The 19,408-nt window shown below is 50.7% G+C and overlaps 2 protein-coding genes across 2 annotated transcripts in view; both read left to right on the top strand.

Moving 5' to 3' along the window:
- The window catches only part of LOC144153343 (uncharacterized), an 88,712-nt gene extending 76,062 nt beyond the window's left edge, over window positions 1-12,650 (top strand). Inside the window, exons 2-3 of the mRNA XM_077684993.1 lie at window positions 11,583-11,673; window positions 11,767-12,650. Coding sequence (XP_077541119.1) covers window positions 11,583-11,673; window positions 11,767-12,650 — 975 coding nt within the window. The remainder of the gene's footprint in view (window positions 1-11,582; window positions 11,674-11,766) is intronic.
- A 142-nt stretch (window positions 12,651-12,792) lies between these two features.
- On the top strand, window positions 12,793-15,828 carry LOC144153344 (uncharacterized). The gene is made up of 2 exons (XM_077684994.1): window positions 12,793-13,860; window positions 15,289-15,828. The coding sequence occupies exons 1-2, from the start codon at window positions 12,793-12,795 to the stop codon at window positions 15,826-15,828; spliced, it is 1,608 nt and encodes a 535-aa protein (XP_077541120.1).
- Window positions 15,829-19,408: the final 3,580 nt, after the last annotated feature.

A 19,408-nucleotide genomic window follows, 5' to 3' on the forward strand; every position in this document is an offset into this window, starting at 1 on the left:
AACAACGACATGAAATCAGCGACAATAAAAGAGAGACAGTCGTCGACCCTCCAGTTTTGTTCTGTTTCGCCTCTGCTTGGGCAGTGCGGCGTGACCGAAGCTATTTACGAGAAGTACACCTCGTAGGATGGCACCTAATGTCGCTATTCTTTAAATCCATAGGCCATGTCATTTCTTCACTGTAATGTTGGCGAAGATGACCAAATGCGCTTGTGACGCCACCCTTCTCGTCGCCCCGACATGTCACGTGGCGAGAAGAGAATATTTAATGAGCAGGCTGTTGCCTGCTCATTAAATATTCATTTTCGCTTCCTACAAGGGCCACGTCCTAGAGACCTTAATGACAGCATTTCTGTGGGTCTCGCCAAGCCGATGAAAAAAGGCTTATGGGCTCTCCCGAGAGCCGCATCTGCACCTCACGCTGGTTTATTGTTTCACTTTTGCCTAGTTCATCTCTCGCTAAAAAAATGAACGAGTGAGTCGTGCTCTGGATTTCTGGCGATGCATCGTGCACGACCGGATCTGGAAATGCACCCCCTTACAGGTGCAACTGGTGATTCTGGGTAGCATCACCACTCTGATGAGCCATACCGATGTAATATACCTCGTCCATTTTATAATGAGTGTAAATACGCGTCTTCCACTCGTTTGGCCGTACCTAAACAAGTGAAGGTATGAAGTGTTCAGTTCCGGCGCCTTCCAGCACCACACAATTTTTTTTCCTATTCAATATCACAATCAAATTGTCAAACTACCGTAATTTATTAACGGAGACCGCCTCACGCAACTATTATGGTTGGTAACAAAGATCCCCAGAATGTCCCCGGAATGTTTGACCAGGACGTTCGGGGAGGCAAAATCTACCGCAAGCCAGCGCCTAGGAGCGGACAGCAGAAATTTGCTTCTTTTTAACTAACAGACACTAAACTAACAACTTCGACATGAGGATACACCGCCAGGCCACCGATTAGCAGGACCGCAGTCCCCTAAGTATGAGGTGCACATTTAGGAGGAGTGATTGCTATCCCGCAACTTACTAATATCATGCCTTCTGTGCTGTTAAGGCGAGGAGGGTTAACTTCACATTAACAATGGATACGACGGGGGCAGAAAGATATTTCAACAGCGACGCTGGTTAGCAAATCATAATTTTTCCTGACCGCAGTTAAAAATACGAAGAACTTGCCGAGCGTGCTCACATGACCGCGGGACTAGCGGCGACCGACTGACGGTTAATAAAACCAAGAAAATGCGTGCGTTCGTGCCTCGCTGCTTCCGCCCATTGTCCCCTGCACATGTTTGTCAAGCCATGCATACCCACGTAGGATGATTGGCCAAGATTGCGGCGACCGGTGGGAAGTTAACAGAAAACAGGAAAATTCCGAGCGCAACAGTGTGCGTGCCTCCCCGCGACTCCACAGCGCTTAGGGTGCACGTATGTCAAACCAAGCATACCCACTTTTAAGAAGATTGGCCAAAATTGCGGCGACCGCCTCGCAGCTAGCAAAACCAAGAAAATCCCGAGCACTCGTGCGTACGTGCTTCATGAAGACCGCCAGCGTAACCTGTGGATGTTTGCCAAGCCAAGCTTACCACTTCGGGAGATTCGGCGAAATTGTGGCGACCGCCTGGAAGTTAAAATAACCCAAGAAAATTCCGAGTACTCGTGTGTGTGGGTGTGCCTCGCGGCTACCGCCAAGCTTCCCTGGCCCACGTGTGTGAAGCCAATCATACCCACTCAGAGGGAGTGGCCAAGATTGGCCCAAAAACAAGCTCCACCATTCGCCTTAATCGCGGATACATGCGCTGCAAACTCTCGTTCCGAGCGGAACTCTTGTACTGGCGAGCGTTCACCGTAATGGTGGCAACACGTGCTTCGAACGACAAAGACACGTCATAGTGTACGCCCCTGCGAGGTGATTTCCAATGATTAGCACTTAAAAAAATGGAAGAATCTCACACTTATTAGCAACAACGGTGGAGTGAAGGTTGTTTCGGCAGCGAAGAAGTAAATCGGCTGTTATCGCGAAATAAATCGCAGACACATGCACGATTACAGCATGCTATTGGCATGCGACTGATTGTTACGACGGTCGCCACGACTAGGCGTACGCCTGAATTTGAGACAATTTCTCCAAAGTGTGCGTGCGATGCGTCGTCAGCGTCGTTTGGCCCACTGTTTTCGCTCCATGCTAAGCCTTCTCGAAGCGGTTAGCTACAGCAACACATTTCAACTACATATCTCCTAAACAACAATACACTGAACTGGTTTCCAGGCACGAGTACCTTGGAGTGCATTTTAAAGCATATTTACATGGCCTAACCATATTAATCAAACGCTCGCATCTGCCAATCGTACACTAGGCCTAATAAAACAACTTAAAGCACGCACCATCACACATTAGAAAACGTGCCTACCTCCCTCTCATCATCCCTTAAATTGAATACGCATGTACCATCTGGGATCGAAGTCAGGAATACTTAATACGTGATATCGAATCCCTGCAAAACCGCGCTGTTTGTATTATTTTTTCGGTTTATTGACCCTCCGCAAGCATCACAGCGTTGAAAAATCGGGCCGATTTGGTTTCATTAACACTTCCCCACCGACATGATCACTTCCCTACCACTTAACACTTTTTTCATAAATTGTACCACCATGAGCGCCTTCAGGACGACTTCTTTCACTCACCCGCTGTTACATTTTCACGGCGCGATTATTCTTGTAAAGTTAAGCGCATCAGTTCCCATTCGTTTGCGTTCGCGCACTCATTTATTCCACGCACAATAATAGACTGGAATAACCTACCACAGCACATTGCCACAGAAGCTGGCATAACAAAATTTCAACACGTTTTAAAAAATGAAGCGACCTAATTCTGTGCTTGCTTGCGTATGTTGACCTTTTTATTATCAGTATTTCATTTTTTCTGGTTATGTTCTTGCATTGTAGTAACATGTTTTGGAGTTATGTGATTGAAAAAACTTCTTATTGGTTGTATTTTTAATAAGTTTCTAATTTGTGATGCTGCTAGCACCCATTCATGTTATATTTGATGTATGCGCATGCTCCCCCCTATGTTATACCCTCTTTAGGGGTACATGAATGAATATTTAAATAAATAAATAAATAAATAAATAAATAAATAAATAAATAAATAAATAAATTAATAAATAAATAACTGTTTGCCTCTATGTTTAGGCCACTCCGGCCGATTTAGATATGTGCAAGAGAAATTAGAGCAGAAAAATGAAAACATTTATCAACCTCAAGTAAATATGAATAGTGATATTAGGATATACATTGCCCTCTATATGTTAGTAAATCAGTGCGGGTATGTTTAGCAACTACGATTTCGCTCGTCCATGCTGTTCGTACCACCGGCAATATGTGTCTACCAGAAGTCTGTATTGGTATCGGACAGTGCGAGGGTCGGCGGAGACCGTGAATGCACGCATCGCGCTGCTCCCTTTAAAATGTTCGAAACTACCACTAGCGCCTCGTCGAGTCTTCGAAAGAAACTTTCACGGTGACGTTATTATGACGGTACCTTCGGGCTCTGGTTTGCTGCGACCGCACGATGATTGCATCGACCGTATGATTGCATCTGGCTCGCAAGTGGAAAGTCGGGAGCCTCCTCCGACGAGTGTGCGACACCAAAACCGGTCGTAATAATCAGTCGTAACGATCCGTCGCATGCCAATCGCATGCCCTAGTCCTGCATGTGTCTCGAGCGTGATGTATTCGTGATGGTCGTAAAGGTTGCATACAGCTTCGCTACCTTGGAGTTTTACGGATTAGTGTGAGCATTCTTCATTCTTTTCAAACGCGCTATCACGAGCTTCACTGTAAACTACACCCTACTAGCTCCATTTGTCACAGCAACAGCACTGGCTGATAGATAAGCAAAAATATCTGCGCTGCAATTCCACCACTCCAAGATGCGGCCGCAAACCAGGTCGTAGATAGTGTAGATACAGATTGTTATCCTTAGTTTGCCTGAAGGCACCTTTCGAGTAAGCAATTAAGCTGCTGCATGTAAACCCTGCCAAAACTAATCTCACTGTAGATCCTTACTACTACATATGATGTGTATTAGTGTGTATTAAAATTACGGGCAAATGTTTCATGATCCTCATCTTTGAAGAATCAGGGAGGAAGATGTTTGTGTTTTTTTTCTTTTTGGTATGCCTTGTTGTTTCTCGGTTTATCAACGTTTAAATTGTCTAAAGCAGTCTAGCTTTAGACAATTTTATACCGTTCGCATCACGACACGCACGAAAGGTTTCGAGTTTGTTCTTATGCGAGAAATGAGCATGCTCCGCCAAGCTTGTGAGGTCCCATGTGACGCCCACAAACTATGACCTGTAACAGCAAAGTTTGTGGTATTTGTGTAGGTGTGCGAACCTGCAAAACCATAAGAGCTTCCCGATTTTCGATCGGCTCAGAAGCAATGCTTTTGCTGATTATTTTTATTGTTACGTGGCGGCAGGACACAGGAAATGAACAATGGAAGATGCGAGTGATGTATTTACACTATTTACACGATGTCAGCCATGAGGGAGCCCGCCGAGCTGGGTCTTCTTTTTCTTCAGAGGTTGGGCCGATAGCTCTCGTCGTCTTCTTCCCGTGACACATCCCTCTCGTCGAAAGCGACCGTCCCGGTCGAGGCCTTCGTAAATATACAGATGCGGTGACGATGCGCGATGAGAGGAAAAAGGCAGTCCTCGCCGCCACGGATGAGGTTGATTCGTCGTGGTGAGCACTGGCCCAAAAAGAGCAATGTCCGCCGACGCAGTAGACCGACGTCCAAAGGCCCCGGAGGCGCGCCGGAGTTCAGGGCAGGGGAACGGTGTCGTCTTCTGTTCAGGTCGCGGCTGGTCACGTCGTTTGGTCTCGGCAAGTCACAGGCTGGGGACACGGGGCTGGGGAATGGTGCGTCCGTGGCTCACCGGGGCTGGGGCGGGCCGACGCGATCCAAGAACCTTTGAGCGATGTTCAGCAGCGGAGGCGAAGTGGAGCTGCGACCAGGATGGGGATGACATCCGCAACCTCCACCAAAACATGTTACGTGGCGGCAGGACACAGGAAATGAACAATGGAAGATGCGAGTGATGTATTTACACTATTTACACGATGTCAGCCATGAGGGAGCCCGCCGAGCTGGGTCTTCTTTTTCTTCAGAGGTTGGGCCTATAGCTCTCGTCGTCTTCTTCCCGTGACAATATCGACTGAGTAAGCTGGTAGACATACTACATGCAACCGCTGACCAAGTGCATGATTTGCGTGCTGTTTTATTTCCATCTGCGTGTATCGGACTGCCTATGAATTCCTTTTCAGGGGAAGGCATCACTAATAAATGTGTACGGGGCATTAGTGGTTAATCCCTGCGCTTATGCCGGCGTAATACGTGTTCCCTCAATTGCAAAAAAATGTTTGGAGTGTTTAACGTCAACATGGTGGCGCCGATGTTTCCTCGAGGGCCGCTCATACTATCACACATTTGATGCCGACCAAACCGATTGTAGTTTCAATATTGGGGGTGGCGCATCGTTGCTTTGTGTGTACGCAAGCGCCTTCTACTACACGGAATTGTACAAAAGAATTCGGTATTTTTGAGACCGTAATCCACCGCAAACGCTGAAGAAACGTTGACCATTCATAGGAATAGAAAAGGCGCAGCCTATCTATGTGGCTTGAATGGATTGGGAAGTGTGTTCAGGATCAGAAGGGTTATATGTTCGTACCCCCGACGGCTTAACCATTTGCCCTCAATTTCACTAGTTATGCCATAGTTATTGGGTGTCCTCGGGTTTTACACTTCGTAGTGTTCGGTTGTAGCAGATATGTGTGGCACATTTCAAATGCCCTCTACGCAATACAATATGAATTGAGCTCATAAATAGCTATTACGTATGTTTGTTTCCTCTAAAAAATTGCCGCAGCGGGGCTTTTCAATATAAAGCACAACGACCAATCAGCGATAAAAATGTGAAAATTGGCCAGTGACGAGTCCCCGCATGCGGTTAGAGCAAAACAAAATTTATGCGCTCAGACAACTGCGCGAGGTGTGCGTGCGGGCGGCTCTCCCAGCGCAGTCTACTATTTACTATAATCACAAGCTCGTCTCGTCCTTTGCCAAATTTGCCCATTTCGTCACGCACATTTGTCGTTCTTGGGCATTGTGTTGATGCCCACTAGCGGCTATTCCTCGTCCTGTTGTTTTGCATCGCTTCGCGACTGCCACTTTCCAAGAGCAACGTTTAACTTTCAACCGAATCTTGTCCCATGGCCTTCAGCAGCGCAAGGCCTACATCAACGCTGCTGTCCCAGCGCACATGCTATGCGTTTTCACTAATTGCAGGCTGGGCGTCGTGAGTCACCAAATTTGCACATTTGGTCACGATGATTGTTCGCTCTGAAGAGTTGTGAGGAAGCCCACCAGCGGCAATTTTCAAGAGTGTAGCTGATGTACCCTGTACAGTTTTCGAGAAATTAAAAAGAAAGTAATCCGAAAATGGGGTGTACGAAAAAATGCGGTGACTGATTGTGCCAGGCGGCTGTCCCAAGAGGGAGAAACTCGTGTGACGAGTGCTTTCCGGCCTAAGCGAGCGTTTCGGCGTCAGACCACTTCTTCATTTTGTACATTATCATCATCTTTGTGTGATCTGGGGTGTACGACCCGTTCCTCGATTAGAAGGCCGTCCCTAAACGTTGGCTTTAAAGTTACGTTTCGTGGCGGAATGTTACCTGGCCCAAGAACACGCGACATAAACCATGCAGCGGCGAAACGATGTATTGACATGAAGAGACGAACTGTTCACAAGCGGCCATAACGGAACCCTTTAATTTTACTGCATAAACTGGCTGCGGAATCAGGGTAGCGTCCACGCGCCTATTGTGCCCGTCCGCTGATGATCAAACTAAGGGTTCTTTTGCGATCATTGTTGTCACCAGAAAACTCCCGGGAACAAATAAAAGAATTTACTGGCACCGCCAGGAATACGGCATAACGCCTGACGAGTCTGCGTTAGCGGCACCTGGAGGAGAAGCGGCTTCCGAAGGTGCGGAAAATGCATGTCGCCTGCTGAACACAGTCGAGCAGAAAGCCTGCAGTCATTAGATTGCCACACTGCCCCAGATAAACGTCTCTGAAAACTTGCAAACCCTCAGTGAACACGCGGGTGCGCGGCTATCATCGCTCAGAATCGCCAATACTACTATCACCATTGTCACCTGTCCACACGGCTGGTATGTGCACAATGCCTGAAGTCAAACCTTACCACTAGGTAGACACCACGCACTGTTATTTCGCGATGTGCGATAGCTATTCAATAAACAACCACGCTCTTATACCCTTTGTTAAAGCTAAGTCGCTGCAACCCCAGACAAACACAGAGGAAATTTTGACGAAACAACTTTAGCTTATAGCTTGCTGGCAAAGACGATAGATGCTTTGCGTCGCACTTCTCAGCCAACGATTTTAGTTACCGGACCCTGGACATGCAGCACAACTCTCGTCCAGGTCCATAATACAAGTACCTACAAAAACACATCGAGCGCGATTTATTTTGATGTGATTTAGGGCTTCGCGTATGATCGGGATCACTGACGCCCACCCAGCCGATCCCCAATGTGGTTTCCTTTACCATATTATTGATTAGCAGGGTTGCCAGTTCTGGTGATTTGTTGCTAAACTAGCGAGTTTTTTAAACTTATGAAGACGGAAATTTCAGTGTGGTGACTTGGCTAGTTTGTCGCTCCTTTGCTGATTGGTGATTTCAATTATTCCGGGCTCATCCGGCGCCCCCTATTAAAACGAGAAGGGTCATATCTGACCTTTCAGTGCATTTCAGCTGTCGCAACAACAGAACGAACAGAACAAAACGAAATTTTATGCTTACGACGGTGGTCCGGCAAAGTCTTTAATAGGTCCAAAGAAATCAGTCATTCAAACACACAACCGTACAGCGCTACTCGCTGGTGCAAATCAGAATTGGCCTTGGTCTTTATACTGTCGGCCACCTGGTGTCGTATGATTAGCGTCAAGCCCTCCAAACAACGCCGTTGGTTTAAGGTGGGATGCTTCAGCAGTTTACGGGAACTTGAGATATTCCGCGAACCATGAATTTTGCCTTTTTATGCTTTGTTTTTGCCGAGCGGCTGCGCCGGGTGGTAAAGCGAATTCAAGTGAAGCGCGTGTTCTATTCCTAATTTCTTATGCCGCATGTGTTATCTGCTTTGGTGGGTAGAGCGTTTCGCACTAACTTTACCTGAGTAGAATAATCTTATTTGATCGGCAGTGGTCTGGATGTAATTCGACTGTTCGAGAAACACTCGCGCAAAGACATATATGCCCACAGAGCAGACGCCGCGGAATTCGATTCGCCGACACTGGCCTGTGCACGTCACTTTGTTCACTGCTACTTCGCCGCCTGTGTATTCTTTGAGTTGTTAGGAGAGCACAGGTTCGGTTCAATAAACTTGTTTTTTAAAGCAAAACTTTGTACCTCTACCCCCAAGGGTTCTTCCGCGACCGTTGTTGTCAACAGAAAACTCCCGGGAACAAATAAAAGAATTTACTGGCACCGCCAGGAATCGAACCAGGAACGAATAAAATAACAAAACGAGATCCCATTGTCCTACACATTTAGCTACGAGCCAACGCGGAGACGGGGAAGACAGGTGGTGCACTCACCAAGCACTTCTACGGGTTTACCCGCTGCATTCTCGCTGAATGCCACACGATAGCGTCAAGCGACCCCTCTCACCGCTGTGCGTTCCGCCAACAGCTCGTCTAGCGGCCCGGTGCGGTACTTGCGCATGTGCTAGGAGTTACAAAAATTAAAGGAAGCACACATGACATCTCATTTCTAGTACGCTAATGCGATAAAGCCAGTGGCCTCCAGTATTCACGTGACAGATTACAGCTCCTTGTCGTCCGCCCTCACGCCAAACGACACATCAAGGAACACATTCAAATACTTCTTGATGGCGAGGCTATCACTCCAAGCCCTGCATCAAGATCCTGGGCATACATTTCCAGGCAAACACCAAGAGTGACGTATCATTGCAGCGCCTCAAACACAGCACCAATCAAATTATACACATGATCAAGCGAGTTGCCACCAAAAAGAGAGGCCTCAAGGAATCAAATACCTTTAGAATAATTCAAGCTTTTGTCTTCTCAAGAATCACTGGCGGCAATCCCATCTCGTCTCGGGAAGAAGGACATAAAGATGCTTTATATAATGATTAGAAAGGCGGTTAAGCAGGCCGTTGGTCTTCCCATGAGTGTGTCCACAGAGAGACTGCTTAGCACGGGGATCCACAACACGGTGGAAGAACTGATAGAGGGCCATCTTTCTAACCAGAAGCTCCCATTGAGCAGAACTGGGGCTGGCCACCGCATTCTTCACAAGATCGGCTGGGCAGCACAAAATTTCACTCCGCTTGATGTACTTCCAGACTCTTGGCGACATGAAATAAAAATGCTCCGTTTGCTTAGAAATATGAGACCCTCACACGACGAGGGTCGCCGACAAGCACGGGCTCAACCCTCAACACAACCCTCAGTCGGAATCATGCAGTTATCTACACAGACGCATTTCAACATCGATTATAGCGGTACGCTATCATTGTGGCTACCACCAAAACCAACACCAACCTCATTGCATGCCTCACTCAAGACACAAGACATGGCCGCACCACATGAGCCTGCCATCGCCTTGGCTCTAACTCAACCAAGCGTTCCAAAGGCAGTCACTGATTCCGAAATAACCTACCGTAATTGCCAGCCGGGGTGGGTGTCCCAAGGAGCACTGCGTGTGTTAAACGGTCACTCACTATTCGGTTCCATCCTGCAGCTCATCTGGACGCCCGCGTACGCTTCCATGTAGGGCAACCAATGCGCCCACCAAGAAGCCTGCATTTTCACCCCCCATGATATGGAGCGGCACGGGGACACTCATAACCCAGCATTATCACCTTCAGAGACCGACCCTACCTTCGCTGTGCCCTGACCTTTCCAGTAAACAATAAACTACTGTATGGATTGTTCCCACACCCGACGCGTCTTCACTTATTACACCCGAAACGCTACGACGCTGATTGTAAATTTTGCTCAGAAGTAGGAACGCTCCCCCATTTAATCACGGTGTGCGACTTTAGCCCTAAGCAGCCGCCTCTCTTTTCGCCAACTAGCCAACAAGAGCAATGGGAGATGCTGCTGCTAACCCCGTGTAAGGTCCACTTATGAGATTAGCGGCCAGGCACCCGGGCTGCGCGTGAGAACCCGCCGCTCTGTCTAGCGACGTAGCACTGCCGACACTGCGCTGCAGTCGACGCCAATTGGTCACGGCGTGCGCGGGAGACGGATTGTCTGGCCCACCGCATTCCTCAAGGATAATCCCCCATTGAGAAAGCAGACACCGCCGCCGGATTCCAGGAACGCCTGCCCGACCCGCGGAGGTGGTGGGATTACCGGCGTGTCTCTATTATTGTCGCGCCCTGGTCAGCATCACGCACGGTCACCGTCTTGTTACTCTTTCACCCCGCGGGGTCGCACGAAACTGCTCGTCTGTGGGCGTGCCGTTGACCCGAATGTGGCGGCGCCTCAATGAATATTCCGTGGCATGCTGAGTGACAGCTGTCTACGTGAATTCGGGCACTCCCATACGCGTGTACGAACGCTACAGGGGCGTTTCCGAGAGAGGGTGACCTCGAGGTTATATGATGCCGAACTTGGCCGTTAGAAATCGTTCTGGTCTGAGCGCTGAGCTGGCAGTCCCCGGCGAGACAAGGAGTCTCGACCGTTAACGCTAGGTTGGGAGTTGTGAGCCCCCTAGTCGAGGTTAAGATCGCGTCGGAGGTTTAGGGTGCAGCGCCGCACCGGGCCACTAGACGGATCTTGCGGCGAGACAGGGTCTCGGCCGTTGTTTCTCGAGCGGTTTGTGTACGCTCCGAGAATAGGAGAGTTAGACGAAGTTAAGGAGCTCGAGTGATTTGTGCGCACTCGGAGCTAGCGTCTAGCTGCAGTTTGAAGTCTTTTTTCTTTTTATTTCTCATGTACACAGTTTTTGTACTGTAAATAGCTGTATAAAACCTCTTCGTTTCATTTAATCAACCGCAACGCCTTGAGTTCGTCAATTCGACCGCCGTCTTCCAGAACTTCAACACCATAGCCCAGCCAGCCTCCTGCCAGATCAACCGGAGCCCGGGCGATTGGGTTCCCGATCGACACCGGACTTTGGGAGAAACGATCTTTACTGGCGCAGCCCGACAGGATTTGGCAGAAGAAACCACCAGGCCACAACCAGGGGCAGCAAGCAGACGCAAGCCCGCCTTCATCGACGGCGGCTGAGCTCCGCGCGGAGTGGAGCGGCAGAGCCAACCAGCGCACGGGGCCAACGACGCGGCAGCCAACCACCGGAGGTGCGGGTGAGTGGGATTTCTTGCGCTTCGTTGTGGCGCTGTAGGCTGAGTCTGGGGTTGCATGGTAGTCCCACGGAGAATGCAGACGAACATGGCGGAAGGAGACGAAAATTGTCAGACAGACGAGGCGCCACCTCAAGGAGGCTAGGCAGCAGGAGGATCTCCCCAGGTGGAATCCGAGGCGATAATCAATAAACGAATGGAGCTGGAGTTTCAAGAGCGGGAGAGAAAAGCAGAGCGCGAGGCCGCGCAGCGAGAGAGAAAAGCAGAGCGCGAAGCGGCGGATCGAAAAGAGGAAAGGGCGCCAGAATCAGAAGAACGCATACTAAAAGTGAAGCTCGAATCTGAAGAGCGGTTGCGAAAGTTGGAGCTGGAGAAGAGGGCTGGCACGCAAACTCCTACGGGCTCGGACTCAGACGAGGGTAGGCGGCCGGGCTTAAACCCGGTCACCCAGTGCGCAAAGGTCCTGAAGGGACTTAAGCTGCCGTGCGATGCTGACAGTCCGTTGTGGTTCGACGAAGTTGAAAGGTTGTTTGTGACGTACGGTGTGCCGGAGTCGAGTCTGGTTTATTTAGTTGTACCGGCGTTGTCCGAACGGGTGAGGTACATGTTACGTGGACTCGGGGACAGTCAGTGCAATGACTACGAAGCGGTAAAAAAGGCCGTGCTGCAGCAGCTTAGGTTAAGCCCCGCAGAATACCTCGACCGGTTTGCAAAGGCAGCGAAACGTAACGACGAAACCTGGTCGCAATTTGCCTCCCGCGTTGGCACCCAGTTTGACTACTACCTGAAATCGAGGAAGGTCGAAACAAAAGAAGAGGTAGTGGCCCTCATGGTGGCCGATAGAATTAAGAACAGTTTGAGCGCTGAGGGACTGGAGTACTTTCGCCTGCGCGAAGCAGAGACGTGGCTGAAGCCGCCAGAGATAGCTAACGTGCTGCAAACCTTCGAGCAGGCCAAGGGAAGAGGCTCCGCTGTTGGGCGTAAAGATCAAGTACCTCCGCGCAATACCAACAGTGGCAAGCGAATGTGGACATGTAGCGTCTGTAAGGTAAAGGGTCAACATTTCCGGCTGTGCCCGAAAATTGCTGAGAAGCCAGGAAACCCAGGGCGCAGCGCGCACGTGCAGAGAGTGATAGTAGAGGACGCAAGTGCAGTACAGGCTCAGGATGCCGGCCTGACGAGTGGGGGCAACGAATTCTCGTGGCCGAGGTAAATGCGCTCGGAAGCATGATGAGCTGAGAAAGTCTAGACTACAGTACGTGGAACTCGACTGTGCAGGCAAGACAGTTACCGCGACGGTCGACCCGGGAAGTGAAGTTACGGTGGTACGAGAAAGCCTAGTCCCACAGGACGCTATGCAGCCATCGGGCACCATCAGGCTAGTTCCGGCATTTGGCGAGTCGGTTAGCGCGAGAGTGGTCAGCCTGCCTGTGAGTTTGAGGCAGGCCGTGTCGGTGGTCGGGAGCCCCAAGGTGCAGCTAATCTGTGCTGTCATCAACAACCTCGCCGAGGGACTAGACTGTTTGCTTTCAAGAGAGGATTGGGAGCTGCTAACGAAATGTCACCCCAACCGGGAGGCGAACAGCACGGCTGAAACTTTCGCCTCCTCAAGTGGGGACCGCGAGGTCGGCACCGGGGCGATCTCGGAACCGGCGGCTGCCGTGTGTGAGATTACGGGAGAGACGGCACCCGAAGCTCCGGCCGAGGAGATTGATGAGTCAGTCGAAGTTGAGGGCCCACGGGCAAGGCTGCTGGTGTCTCAGCTGGCTGATGACCGCCTAAAGAAAGCTTGGGCCGACGCGAAAAGAGGGAAAGCCGGCATGTTTGTCTCTGACGGGTTGCTGTTTCATAGGGACACTATAGCCGGCGCCAAGGTAACGCAACTTGTACTGCCCTCAGAGAGACGCGAGGAGGTACTCTTGCTGGCCTACCAGTCACTATGGGGAGGCCATTTAGGCCCCGAAAAGACGAAGGCTAGAATAAAATATAGCTTTTTCTGGCCCGGCCTAGAGGCAGACGTATCCAATCACTGCCAAACATGTCATGGCTACCAAATCCGGGCAGATAGACGGCTCAGCGACCGGGTCCCTATTGTTCTCCTAACAAGGCCCGGCCACCCATTCCAGGTAGTAAACGTGGACATCATCGGTCCCCTGGACGTACCGTCGGGTCGGGGCCACAAGTATGCGCTTTGTCTGGTGGACCTCTGCACACGCTGGCCCGAAGTCGTGTACCTGCGGTCACTTACGGCGAAAGCAACTTGCGAGGCTCTCCTGACAATATTCAGCAGAACTGGCATCTCTGAGTTAATATGCTCTGACCAGGGTACTAACTTCACGTCCCAACTGACACAAAGCTTTTTGGAAAGGTTGGGCTGCGCGCCACGCTTCTCGACACCGGAACACCCGGAGAGCAATGGTACGGTGGAGCGTTGGAATAGGGTACTTAAGAACATGCTGTTTCACGTCATCGAGAAGGATCCAAGGAACTGGGATAGACTAGTACCGTTCGTGTTGTGGGCCTACCGAGAGGTTCCGCATGACACAACCGGAGTCGCCCCGTTTCGCATGCTATATGGCAGGAACCCCACAGGACCGCTGGCGATCCTCCAGCACAGTTGGACAGGGGAACTGCCCGTACCGGGCACATTAAAAGAGGAGCCAGCGAAATACCTACGGCAGCTGCGCGAGCAGCTAGAGGTAGCGGCGGAAGTGGCGGGGCTCACGGCGAGCGCGCGCCAGGGCAGCTACGCGCACGCGTACAATAGAACCGCGCGCAACAAAACGTTCAGCGTGGGTAAACAGGTCCTTTTTTTCGACACGGAGGGTAAACGTAAGACGGCCCCAAGATCGTTGGGCCCATTCACGGTTGTTGCACAGGAGAGGCCGCATTCATACCGACTCGACATGGGGGAAAAGAGAACTTCGGTGGTGCACGCGAACCGCCTGCGGCCTTACTACTCTCGCGTCAGTCACGTGGGGGTAGTGTTCGATGAAGATAGCGAGTTTGGGGACGTAGAATGCGCCCCGCGCTTTATGCCGCCGTGTCTAAGTACCCTCCCCCTCCCAATCGAGAAGTTGTCAGACTTAAGTGAGCCAGAGGGCTCTGAAATTGCAAGCGTAGTTGCAAAACACGCCGACCTGTTCGATGGAACGCCGGGACTCGCCGCGGTGGGGCAACACCGAATCGAGCTGCAGGGAAGTTATGAGTCAAAGAGGGCTTTTCCTTACCGTGTTCCGGAGCTGCTAAGGAAAGAAGCCACCCACCAGGTAGACGAACTGTTAGAATTGGGCCTCATTTCCCCAGTGGAAAGTGAGCATGCTCACCCGGTCGTTTGCGTCGGAAAGAAAGATGGGTCGTGGAGAATGTGTATTGCCTACCGCAGACTAAATGCCGTGACTCGCACCGATGCATTTCCTATGACTCCACCGCAGGAGCTGATCCTGAAAGTGGGTCACTCGAGGTTTATCACGGTCATAGACTTGCGGAGCGGCTACTGGCAGGTGCCGGTAGCGCCGGAGAGCCAGCACCTAACCGCCTTCGTCACGCACGACGGGCAGTACGCGTGGCGCGTCATGCCGTTTGGTCTCAGAAATGCGGCAGCAACATTTCAGAGGATGATGAACACGTTGCTCGCCAAACACCGGTCCTACGCCACGGCTTATCTGGATGACATTGCCGTCTTCTCCTCTTCATGGAAGGAACACCTTACGCACGTGGACACTATCCTCGGCTTGTTGACGGACGCAAGGTTAAAGGCGAGCGTTGAGAATTGCCAGGTGGCTCAGGGCCACATTAAGTACCTCGGCCACGTAGTGGGCAGCGGAACGCACGGTCCCGATCCGGAAAAGCTGGCCGCAATCAGAGGTCTCGTACAACCAAAGACTAAGAGGGAGCTTCGAAGCCTCCTTGGCCTTTGCGGGTATTACCCAGAGTACGTCAACAACTACGCGGAGGTAGCTGAGCCGCTTACGTCCCTGACAAAGCGGGGTGTACCGAACCCCATTCCTTGGAGTAGCGAGGCCGAGCGGGCGTTCGAGCAGCTAAAGGAGTCCCTTTGCTCAGCCGCGGCGCTAAACACCCCTGACCCGCACCAGCCTTATTGGCTGTTTACTGACGCGTCTGAGGTGGGAGCCGGGGCATGTCTGGCGCAGATGGGGAAAGAGGGCCGCGAAAAACCAATCGCTTTTGCCAGCCATCGTTTCACTCCAACCCAAACTCGCTGGTCAACCATCGAGCGCGAGGCGTTTGCCATCATTTGGGCATTGAAAAAGTTTGATTATTGGGTTTTTGGGGCAGGAGTCAATGTCGTGTCTGACCATAACCCTCTGTCTTACCTGACGACCTGTACGCCTCATGGGGCGAAATTGTCAAGGTGGGCATTAGCTTAGCAACGCTACAATGTTGTGGTTTCTCACAGGAAGGGAGCAAACAATGCGAACGCGGACGCACTGTCGCGCCTTCACAATGTTGCTTGGGGGGGCCACCATTGAATTGCCTCCCAGCCTTAACACCGCCACGACGGACGTGAACGTTCCCGTTCACCCGTCCTTTTTCGTTCGTGGTGTGTGTGTGTGTGCCGCGGTTGGGCTCCACGAGTTGCCTTGAGTGCTCGATCCGTGCACCGAATTGATCGATCCGCGCACTGAACTGAACTTTCTGTGCACCGCAAGTGAGCGAAAGCACAGCCGAACATCTTGAAGGGACGTTATCAGGCTACGCCGTCAAGGAGGACATTTGCGCGCGTGCGCATAGTGGCAATGCAAACTTTCTTAACGTTTTATTTTTGTTGACTGCAAAATTGCCCGTGTTCTTTGCCAGTCCTTATTCTTTTTGTTCTTGTTGTCGAAGTGCCGGAATGATTGTGCGTGTTTGCAGTTATAGCGCGCGTCAGTGTTATAAGTTGAGTTGTCTCGTTGTTCGGGCCGTTTACGCGCTCCGGATACACGACCCGATTTCTTTTTACCCGCACTTAGTGTTTTTAGCATTTTTTTGTGTGTTTCCGGTTTGCTAGAGTATTCCGTCCCTGTTGACGGCTTGTGAATAGGTTGTGTTTGTAGCTTAGGTGACAGAGTTCGGATCAGCTGAACTGCAGAAATAGCAGGGGGCTCATTTGTGGTTATACCTAGCTCCTTCCACGTGTTTTTGTTTGTTTGTTTATGCCGCTGTTATTGCGGAAGGAGAGATGAAACGAGTGGCCCTTTTAAATTCTTTTCGGATTGACGGAACCAAGAGGTCCAGTAGCCCTCTTAAAGGGGGGAGTTGTAAGGTCCACTTATGAGATTAGCGGCCAGGCGCCCGGGCTGCGCGTGGGAACCCGCCGCTCTGTCTAGCGACGTAGCACTGCCGACAATGCGCTGCAGTCGACGCCAATTGGTCACGGCGTGCGCGGGAGACGGATTGTCTGGCCCACCGCATTCCTCAAGGATAATCCCCCATTGAGAAAGCAGACACCGCCGCCGGATTCCAGGAACGCCTGCCCGACCCATGGAGGTGGTGGGATTACCGGCGTGTCTATATTATTGTCGCGCCCTGGTCAGCATGACGCACGGTCGCCGTCTTTTTTCTCTTTCACCCCGCGGGGTCGCACGAAACTGCTCGTCTGTGGGCGTGCCGTTGACCCGATTGTGGTGGCGCCTCAATGAATATTCCGTGGCATGATGTCACGGGCGAGACCGTGACGGGTCTCGCCCGTCTCGACAGCTGTCTACGTGAATTCGGGCACTCCCATACGCGTGTACGAACGCTACAGGGGCGTTCCCGAGAGAGGGTGACCTCGAGGTTATATGAGGCCGAACTTGGCCGTTAGAAATCGTTCTGGTCTGAGCGCTGAGCTGGCAGTCCCCGGCGAGACAAGGAGTCTCGACCGTTAACGCTAGGTTGGGAGTTGTGAGCCCCCTAGTCGAGGTTAAGATCGCGTCGGAGGTTTAGGGTGCAGCGCCGCACCGGGCAACTAGACGGATCTTGCGGCGAGACAGGGTCTCGCCCGTTGTTTCTGGAGCGGTTTGTGTACGCTCCGAGAATAGGAGAGTTAGACGAAGTTGAGGAGCTCGAGTGATTTGTGCGCACTCGGAGCTAGCGTCTAGCTGCAGTTTGAAGCTTTTTTTATTTTTATTTCTCATGTACACAGTTTTCGTACTGTAAATAGCCGTATATAAACTCTTCGTTTCATTTAATCAACCCCAACGCCTTGAGTTCGTCAATTCGACCGCCGTCTTCGAGAACTTCAACACCATAGCCCAGCCAGCCTCCTGCCAAATCAATCGGAGACCGGGCGATTGTGTTCCTGATCGACACCGGACTTCGGGGGAAATGATCTTTACTCCCCCTCTCTGCCTACCCTGCTTCAGCTGGTGGACAGAGCACAGGCGGCGCGAACTGCACATGGGGTTCACTGAAGAAGGAACCACTCCTATGGGCCGCACTCTGAGCCCTTCAGAATTGTAAATGGAAGTATTTCCTGCACCTCCTCTTCTTCCTCCACTTTCTCCTTCTCTCCTGCTCCTCCACCTCCGTCTCTGCCTCCGATCTCGACGCCTCCATCCACGGCCGCAGAGGCGGGGAAGTGAGATTGTCTAACACCTGGTTTGAGCTTCCTTTGTTTTATAAAAAAAGAGTTTCCACTGATCTGCTAAACCAATACAAGTCAACCAACCACCGCCAATGCATCATGCATTGCATTGCATAGTGTGTATGATGACGTATAATAAGCACGGGAATGTAAAGAGGTTGCGAAAGTGTTAAAAAATGTGATGCGGCGAAGGCCTGTTTTAAGCCATTCACAATTCTTGAATGCGTTACCCAAACCAGCATATTTTAGATATTTTGTGTAAATAAACTGATGTCGCTATCCCGCACCACTGCAAATAAATATTATTTGTCGCATGGTATTCTACTTCTCGTAATTTATGCACTTTTTTCCGCGAATGTATTCAGAAAGTACTTAATAGCGTCGTCTTACTGAAAATGGTGACTTTTCTGGCTCCTTTTCGAATGTTCCCTTAACGCGATGACTGTTTTGGCCATTTTCGGCACTTTCCGGCCACTTTTTCTTCTGAGGACGTGGCAACCGTGTTGATAAGCGATGCCCTTAACTGAATGACCATTTTTCCTACTTGTTTTTTTTTCTGGAGGTTCGTCTGTGAAGGAGTGTGTTGCCTATAACAAAGTGTTACGCTATCGCGTTGTATTAATGATCAATCTCAGAGGGTATAATTTTGTTGGAGAGGCAAATAATCGGCCGCGATCATTCTTTTGTGTGGACACTGTGCTGGGGCTTTGGCACGAAGGTACTGTCACGGAAGCTACCGCGATGTCACGACCCAGAGACCTAGACAGAGCGACCCGTGCTTCTTTATTAGCTGGCATCGAACCACAACACCTCATGATTATTGTGGCGCGTGCTCATGCCCCCTTCGTCGTCTTCTTTCATTTATACAGGTACAGCAGCGTCCTACCCACTGGCTTAGTTTTGCAGTGAGTGGAGGCTCCTAGTACTTCAAAAAGACAGTGCAACACTTTTTTTACTTTTGGTATATCCATAATTCTTAGACAACGTTGTCAACAATTGTCAACAAACACACTCAGAACTCACAATATGGGTCCCAATGTACCTCAGCTAAAAGTACCTGCTCCGTGCCTATCATCATCATCGTCTTCATCATCATCACTAGCCTATCTACGCCCACTGCAGGGCAATGGCCACTCCCATTATTTTCCCATTATCCCGGTCCTGTACCCAATGCGACCAATTTATCCCAGCAAACTTCTGGATCTGATCTGCCCATCAACTTTGTGCCGCCGCCTGCCACGCTTGCCTTCTCTAGGGATCCACTCTGTTGCCCTTAATGGACAACGGTTATCTTGCCTTCGCATTATATGCCCTTCCCAGGTCCATTTCTTCTTCAGAATTTCTACTAATATGCCCTTAACACGCCTTTGTTCCCTGGCCCACCCAGCTCTCTTCTTGTC

This window comes from Haemaphysalis longicornis, unplaced genomic scaffold (assembly GCF_048455015.1).
Source record: "Haemaphysalis longicornis isolate Haplotype H1 unplaced genomic scaffold, Haemaphysalis longicornis Haplotype H1 scaffold_9, whole genome shotgun sequence".
Lineage (NCBI taxonomy): Eukaryota > Metazoa > Arthropoda > Arachnida > Ixodida > Ixodidae > Haemaphysalis > Haemaphysalis longicornis.